At 58.4% G+C, this 8,159-nt stretch overlaps 1 protein-coding gene across 1 annotated transcript in view; it reads left to right on the top strand.

Moving 5' to 3' along the window:
- The first annotated feature begins 431 nt into the window (after positions 1 to 431).
- LOC104617969 (histone deacetylase 7-like) overlaps positions 432 to 8,159 on the top strand; it is a 15,459-nt gene continuing 7,731 nt past the window's right edge. The window contains 8 exon segments of the mRNA XM_010283426.1: positions 432 to 624; positions 2,220 to 2,310; positions 4,424 to 4,535; positions 5,030 to 5,145; positions 5,312 to 5,434; positions 5,945 to 6,054; positions 6,821 to 7,019; positions 7,907 to 8,115. Of these exon segments, the coding sequence (XP_010281728.1) occupies positions 475 to 624; positions 2,220 to 2,310; positions 4,424 to 4,535; positions 5,030 to 5,145; positions 5,312 to 5,434; positions 5,945 to 6,054; positions 6,821 to 7,019; positions 7,907 to 8,115 (1,110 nt within the window). The 5' untranslated portion in view covers positions 432 to 474.

Below are 8,159 nucleotides of genomic sequence, written 5' to 3'. Positions count from 1 at the left end.
CCTGTTCCAATGCCTGACCACACTCTCGGTGAAGAAATTTTTCCTAATATCCAATCTAAACCTGCCCTGGTGCAACTTGAGGCCGTGATGGGGGGTCGCCAGGCGGGGAGGCTGTGCATTCAGGCGGGGCGGGAGCGTCTTAAGTTTGCAAAGCAATTCTCAGCCGTGGTGTCAGGGAGAGATGCCTGCAGCACCTTGGAGACTCTCCAGGGGTGTATGATTTACAGGATTTCTTGCCCAGGTGATGGAGGAGGCCTTTGCAGACAGTGTGTGACAAGCCCTCCTCGATAGCACGGCATGTTCCTCGCAGTGCCCACCCGTGCACTGGGGTATACCTGGGCCCCATCCTGATGCTTTCCCTGCCTACCTAGTGGGGTGGTTTGAGCCGGACGAGGACTGAGCTGTGCCCCACTTTGTGTCTCAACAGCTGCTGTGAACCCGTGCACCTCCCCACGGGTGCCCCAGACCGCCCCCATGGACCTGCGTATCGGGCAGCGCGTCGTCAAGCCCGGCTCTGACACCACCTTGCTGGCCCTGAAGCACACGCAGCAGCTGCAGCACCAGCTCTTCCTCGCCAGCCTGCACCAGCAGCAAGTGGAGCAGCTCGCCCACCAGCACGTGAGGGTATGGGCACTCTGGGGTGCGGGGGGGGACACCCACACACACTTTTGGTAGTGGCTGGGTGAGGACTGGGCACTTTAAAGAATTAATTTTGCCCCCAAAGCACGTAGCTCATGGTGTCGTGTGTGTCTGCAAGCAGTGGCCTGCGTCAGGGCTGGCTTTGTCCGAGCTCCCGTCTCTGGCAGGGATTAAGAGGCTGGAAATCCCAACCCCAAAATAACCTTCCCAGGTGAATTCCTTCTTTCCCCTGAGCTGGAGAGTCTGTAGTGCTTTTTAGTCAGCCCGGAGACCTCTCTGACGCAAGGAGGCTGGTTAGGGAGTCAGGTGGGGGGGGGTTGTGTCTTACTTTCAGGCCAAATCTCCGTCCTGCCAAGGCCAGCGGGAGGGCTGAGGCCTCCTGGGATGCGCGAAGCGGGGAAATGTTTTCAGCCGCATACCATGTGTGCTGAGCGAGGAGCCAGAGCGACTGGACAGGATGCCTGGTGTCTGTGATCTGCCACTCTGCTTGGCCACCGCTGTTTCTTTGCCCTAAAGGCACGGCTTACTCACTTTACAAGCTAATTTGCTTTTCTGGGAAGTCTTCACTGAAATTCTCTAGTGTCACCCGGAATAGCACCCCTGCCCTGCACGGCCTCTGGTGCCAGACTCTGCATTGTCACAAAATTAACGCAAGATTTAGGTTGGGTGGTTCCTCTGCGGGGGGCCCCCGCTGAGAGCCAGGCCAACTTCAGAGGTAGGGCAGGTTGCAGAGGACCACGTCCAGGCAAGTCGTGACCATGTCCAAGCACAGACATCACCCCCTGGCTGTCCCCGTCGCAGGGCTTCTCCTCCTCAGAGCCTGGCTCCTTCTGATCTGCAACCCGCTTTGGGTGGAGGAAGGTGCAGCTGTACCCCCTCTCCTCTGGACTAAGTGAGCCCAGCCTCATCTGTGTCTCTCGCGTCCCATGTGGGACCGCTCTCGGTGGCTGGCACGGGCTCACTGGCCCCAGTAACCTTGTCTGGAAGCCCTGGGGGAACCATACTGAGGCTTTCTGGGAGAGGCTGAGCATCAGCTTGGTTCACACAAGGAGAATTTGAGATGCTGCTGCTGCCACGACTGTTGGGTCCTTAGAGGCATTTTGTGCAGCCGTGATGCTTTTCTGACCTCCCTGTGAGACGGGATCATCTCTGAAAACCTCAGCTCTGGAAAACGCCAAGATCCAAACTTTTAAGATTAGTATAATAGTTTCTTTTCTTTTTTCCTCTTTTTAGTCAACCATGATTTTTTATTTTTTTGTTGTATTACAACATGCCCAAGCTACAGATATGTCAAAACACCATGAAAGGCAGCAAATTGAAACAGACTGGTTTGAATTTACTATGTCCCTGGGGAGAGCGTCTCTGGAGACAAAGATGCATCCGGTTTGCTGTGATGAAACAACACATTCTTGTCAGCCAGGGCTGCCCATCAGGTTTCCAAAAATGACATAACAGACTGTTTCAGACATGCTCCATCACCGTGTCATCATGCCTTGGGCTTGGGGAAGGGGTAAGAGGGCTCCGGTCTGCGTTGGGTGAGGCTGGGGTCTCCTGGTGCTGATGTCCCTCTCCTCTTGCAGGTGACCATGGAGTCCCCGCACCGCGAAGCAGAGCCTGGGCAGCAGGAGCAGGAGCTGCGGCAGATCCTCAATAAGGACAAGAGCAAGCGAAGTAAGAGCCTCCGCACACAGCACCAGGCGCCGCATCTCTGCCCAAGGAGCCGTGCCCCCAAAACCAGGGGACTCGGCTCACAGAGGGAGTGGGGTCAGAGTGGCTCTTACAAGGGAGCTCAGCAGGCGGGTCTGCCCTTATCCAGACCGAGCTCTGCCTTCTCTTGGTCTAAAGGCGTGTGATAGCAGCCACGTCACTGGGCATCTCTGTCCCGTGCATCCAGCTGAGCCTGTGCTGTGCCTGCCTGGGGCCACGAGAACAGCTTAGTGTCTGTGGGGAAGTCTGGTCCTTCTGAGCAGCAAGCAGTGATGCCAGCGAGTTTCACTTAGCAGCTGGCAAGAGATTTTTTTGGGGACTACCTGGCCTGGCTGATGTTTGTCCTTCGTGTCCTTCCCAGCAATGCCAACCAGGTGGTTGCAACAGATCTCGATGCTTAACGTTGCGTCGTGCCCTATGGCCACGGCAGCGGTGCTACCTGAGCGGAGGGTGCTGGCGACCGCCCGATGCACTGGGGAGGGTGTGAATTTGCCTCTTGAACTTGCCAGCCCCAGGCCGGAGCACCCGTGAGGGTGGGGAGAGGTTAGAGGGTCCCCTCACGCTGGGCAGAAATGTTTGCAAACCCCGTGCGGCTGCGATCTCCCTGCGCCATCTAGTGCCAGTCGCCGCAGGGAGCTCGCAGGGAGCTCGCTCCGAGTTTTCAGATGTGCAGATCCCTGCATCACCACCCAAAGATGTGGCTGCAGCGGGCATCAGCTGCACTGTGCTGGTCCCAGTGTCCGTGAGCCTACTGCCCACCCACCCATCCAATCTGAGGTCCGTCGCGATGCTGGTGTTTCTCTGTGCCGTCCCTTAGCCCCCCCGTGGCTGCAGAGCACAGGCTGCTCTGCCACGGTTCGCAGGGTTGATGGGGCTAACTGCAGTGCTGAAAACACAGTGTCTGCCCTTTCCGTGCCATTCCTGAGCAAACGCAGCTCCTATGAACGCGGTCAGCTCGGCACGGCTGAGCATGACGGCCGACACACGGCCTCCTTATGCAGTCTGAGTGTTAACTGTGCAAATTAATGAACTGGTGCTCGGAGGTGCCGAATGCTGGCACAGAAGCATGGAGCATCCCCGTTGTAACCACGGAGCGCTCCTGCTGGAACGGACGGATGGGGATATGGCCTGGCAGCAGTGGGAGCATGGGAACGGGCCCTTGTCTGCGGTGGGGAACCGCCTGGGGGGCTCACGGCAGCTGGGGGCTGGCGACTGCAGCACCCTGCAGCAGTCAGACCCCTGTGTGGGGGTGTTTCACCACCGTGGTGGAGCCAGGTGTTGAACGTGGGTTGCTGTTGGTTGTTTGCCAGCGGGTTGTGGTAAGTCTCATGCTCTTCTGGAAGAGTGCAGCTCCATCAAGAGATTCAGGAGCCTCAAAGCTATGCCCTGAACTGTTTGGAGGTGTTTTGTTTTTCTTGCTGTCTCTCATACAAGCTGTCCCCGTTTGGGAGCAGAGCGTGGCTGCATGGGGAGCTGAGGTGCAGGACAAGCGGAGCTGTATGCCATCGGCTGTGTAACACAGGCTCAAAGAGCCCCAGGGCACAGTGTCTCTGGAGAGGCTTCAGAAGAATCCCATGTACCCGTGGGAGTCTTGTCACTGCTGTACAAGCCACGTTGTGCTTTCATGCCCTTCTTGTTCTGTGGGTGTCAGCTTATACCTGCTCTCTCTGGCTCAGATGAAGCAGGCAGATCTGCAGCTGAGACTCGCCTCTGGTGATGCTCTGCTTCTCACCAGCCTCGCTCCCAATGCTCAGCGAGGCGCACGCAAAAAGATCAGCTCCTCAGATGACGTGGGGAGAGCAGAGGGTGGGACAGGAATGCTTTCCTGACCATCTGGGAAAGTCTGGTTGTTCCAGCTGGCCTTTCTCTCCCTGAGCCAACCTTGACCTGAGAACTGCACTAAGCATCTCCACAGGGTTTTTTCAGCATCTGTGTGCTTGTAGGGAGTCTCCAGCCATCCTGGCATTACTTGTACAGCCATGGGGAGCCGTGGGGTGACATTCATGTTTGCAAGGATCCTTTGAAGTGCTCTATGTTGGCTCTCAGCCCTGTGCGGTCACTGCTGGTCTTTCTGCAGGTGCTGTGGCCAGCACAGTGGTGAAGCAGAAGCTGGCTGAGGTCATCCTGAAGAAGCAGCAGGCAGCTTTGGAGAGGACCAGCAACCCCAACCCTTCAGCCATGCCATACAGGTAAAACAACGGCATCTTCTGGCCTGGCCTGAGCAGGACATCTACTCAGGACCCAGAAAAGGTGGCTGTTTATCTTGGGCAAGATCTTGCCATTATCTTCTGCTTCCTGGTCTTTAGAGATGTTATTTGGCTAACTTCTGTTGGGGTGAGGTGGCTTGGTTCCGTGTTAAGTGTTTGCAGGAGCTGGATGAAGCTCCCACATTGTTTTCCCTGACCTTGTTGGACTTCGATGGCTTGTCCCACTCCTGACCCAAAAAGTACGGTCAGGCTTCTTGTCTTTTGTCCCAAGACAAGACAAAACCAGCAGCTGGATCCCTTCTGTAGATGCTTGTGGTAGTGGACAGGACAAGCCTTTCTGGCCACTGGCAGAAGAGCTAGCACGTGCCCAGGAAAGGCCATGCCCCATGGGCCATCCTTGTGCTGGAGGGCGTAGCGTGGGTGGCACATGGCTGCAAACTGGGAAAGGTCTCTAACGAGGTGGCTTCTCCCAGTAGGTCTCTGGAGCCTCTGGATGCCGAGGGCCCGTCCCCTCCCGTGCTCAGCACCTTCCTGCCCCCTGTCCCCAGCACTTCTCTTGACCCCCCAGAGCATTTTCCACTGCGGAAGACAGGTAAGGCCTTGGGGATAATGCCACCTCCCTCCCGCCATGATACCCTCACAGCCCACTCGCAGGGGATGGCTGGAGCCACGAAGCAGGGTGGCCTGGCCCCACGAAGCCAGTCCAGCTTTGCCCCATCAGGAGTGGGACCAGCACTAACCGCCTTGTCTGCTTGCAGCATCTGAGCCCAACCTGAAGGTGCGTTGCAAGCCCAGGAAGTGCCTTGACCGACGCAAGAACCCCCTGATGCGGAAGGAGAGTGCTCCCCCCTCGCTGAAGAGACGGCCGCCCGAGGCCATCGGTGAGGGCTTCACCTGGACGGTGATACCTCAGGGCTTTGGAGAGACCTTGGGGCCAGGCTGGAGCACCTACAGTCTGTCCAGGATCCTTGGGGGATCAGAGCGGGAAATCATGTCTCCGGGGCTTGGTGCCTTACCAGTGCCCTCCTTGGGGCACAGCCCATGGAGGGAGCTCTCTGCCGTGATGGTGCAGGGATAGATGAATGAGGGAAGTACGTCGCTTTAGCTGTACCATGCTGCTTTTCAGGCCCAGGATAGACCCACAAGGCTGGAAGGGTCCAAGGCCCTGAGCAAATGTGGCTGGTCAGGCTTCCTTGCCATGGTGTGGTGCCTCCCATGCTGGTAGGGAGACTTCATCTCCGCTGCACCACATGGCCGAAGGGAGGTTTGGCCCTAGGAGGGCGGTGGGCGGCTGTTAGAGGGAGGGAGGGCTGTGAAGGGCTGGGGCAAGGGCTCTGCAGCCTTTCTCTGGGTGCTTGTGCCCATCACCCCCATTTCTTTTCCCTGCGCAGACTCCTCCCCGAGTAGTAGCAGCACTCCCGTGTCCGGCTGCAGCTCTCCCAATGACAGCCTCCCCGCCGAGCACGGAGCCCTCCCCGCTGCCTCCGGCATGGCCCACGAGGTGAGCTCCGATGGCCTCGCAGCCAGAGGTCCTGTGAGTTGGGGCTTCCTGACCCCAGCGTTGGGTGCCCTGATCTCCCACTCCTGTCCTAGGCTCAGGAGAAGGTAGCATCCCCCCCCGGAGACCCAGCCCTGAACCCTGCTGCCCAGGAACTGCCCTTAGCGCTGCTCTCGCTGCACAGTGGGATCCTCTGCCCAGCCCAGCGCAGCTCCCAACACACTGCCCTGCTTTGTGGTGTGCATTCCTTGTCTCCTAGTGTATGTGCTGTCCCCATGGGTCCCCGGTGCCCCTTGCCCTGGCTCCAGACATTTTTCCAGGCAGCTGGGGCTCAGTCAGCCTCTTCTGCTGCCTGGCCTGCGCCCGAGCTGCTTGTCCCATGTTGAGCTCTGCCGCTGCCGGAGCAGGAGACTAATGAATTGTGTTTGGTGCAGACACCCCTGGCCCAGCGCCTGATGATGCAGGAGAGCTCACTGGCCCAGTTTGCCCTCCAGAGTGCAGCCTCCCTTCCGGCCATCACGCTGGGATTGCCAGCTACCACTAGCTCCAGGGTAGGTAGCCAGGTTTTAGGTAACCCCAGAACTGGGCAGAGGGTCCCCACAATGCAGGGGAAGCCCTTTCCTTTGGGCCTGTGGCTTCTGGGCTAATGCCAGGCGTGCGCTGGCTCTGAATATTCGCAGGCACTGCCTGTGGGCACAATGAAGGTATGCCGTGCCCCCCCATGCTCTGTCATGGCAGGTTGCTAACCTGGTCGTCCTCCTCTCTGCAGGGAGAGACAGATCGCCGCCCCCTCTCCAGCGTGGCCCACCGAGTGCCTGTGCTGAACGGACCTGTCCTCGCGGGCACACACTCGCCCATGTTCATACCAGCTGGCTTGGAGCAGCATGAGGCTGGGAGCCCCTTATCCCCTCGGCTCCAGCCCGTCATCATCCTCGAGCCCTCAGTCACCCACACTCCACTGGTGGCGGGTAAGCGTCGAGCGTGGTGGCAGGCACTGAGGCTGTGTCAGCGCTGGCAGGGCTCAGCGTGGAGCTTTGCTTGGGGCAGGCAGGCTTTTGGCTGCTGGGAAAGCCCAGTCAGTGGCCTTGATTTGTCCATTACTCTCCTGTGAGCTGGGGCCGAGGGAATGGAAGATGTTGACCCTGGTTCTGGCTAGCCAGCAAGCATGTCCTTGCCATGGATGAAACCAGAGTTCTGCATGCACCACAGCCTCGACAGTGCAGAGCAAGCCGTAACTTTGGCTCTTCCCTGCAGCTGCCCCTTGCCCTGCCTGAGCTGGGCTGGTGTGGAGCCATTCACCTTTCCTGCAGCCCAGAAGGGCCCCCTCCAAGGGGTCTTTCCTGCCTCTTCCTAGGCTCTTGTGCCAGAAGGCTTCACTACAGACCCTGCGTTGAGCAGGGCAGCTCAGACCTCTTGGCTGTGCCTTATTCTCCCCAGCCCCTCTAGGTAATCTGCTCTAATTGTAGCAGAAGAACTGGCTCCTTTGTGCTGGTTCCTGGCTCCCTCTCTCCCTGCCCTGTGATACCTGCAGTGAAGGAAGCTTCTTCCATTGAGAATGAAGCTGAGGGGGAACTGAGATGATTGAGGTCAGCCAGATCCTGTCTCCAGACCCCTGTGGGCTGTGTGATGCCAAAGCGATGAGGACAGAAGGAGGGGAGCCACAAAGACACAGTCCATCCATCCTAGCCTACCAGATACTCGGCTCCAGGGCTGGATCAGTGTCATTTTTAGGGCTGAATGGGGATAGTCTGCATGGGTACAGCAGTGCTGCTGCTTGCCATGCCCAGCTCTGCAGAGTGTCATGTCTGCCCAGGGGACAATGCCACCCCTCACGTCTCCTTTGTCTCCCCTGCAGTGCCAGGTCTGGGAACGGTCCCCTTCTCCTTCGCCCCTTCACTCATCTCTGCAGAGCGCCTGTCGCTCCCAGGCCACCATAAACCGCTGGGCAGGACCCGCTCGGAGCCCCTGCCCCAGAACCCCAAGGCCATCCAGCAGCAACTGGTGTACCAGCAGCATCACACCCAGTTCCTGGAGAGACTCAAGCAGCAGACGCATCTGGGCAAGGTAAGTCATGGAGGCCCAGCGCAGGAGGTAAGGGGAGAGAGATG

This window comes from Phaethon lepturus, unplaced genomic scaffold (assembly GCF_000687285.1).
Source record: "Phaethon lepturus isolate BGI_N335 unplaced genomic scaffold, ASM68728v1 scaffold29073, whole genome shotgun sequence".
Classification (NCBI taxonomy): Eukaryota; Metazoa; Chordata; class Aves; order Phaethontiformes; family Phaethontidae; genus Phaethon; species Phaethon lepturus.
The sequence above is the reverse complement of the archived record's forward strand: the minus strand, read 5'-3'. Positions and strand labels throughout refer to the sequence as shown.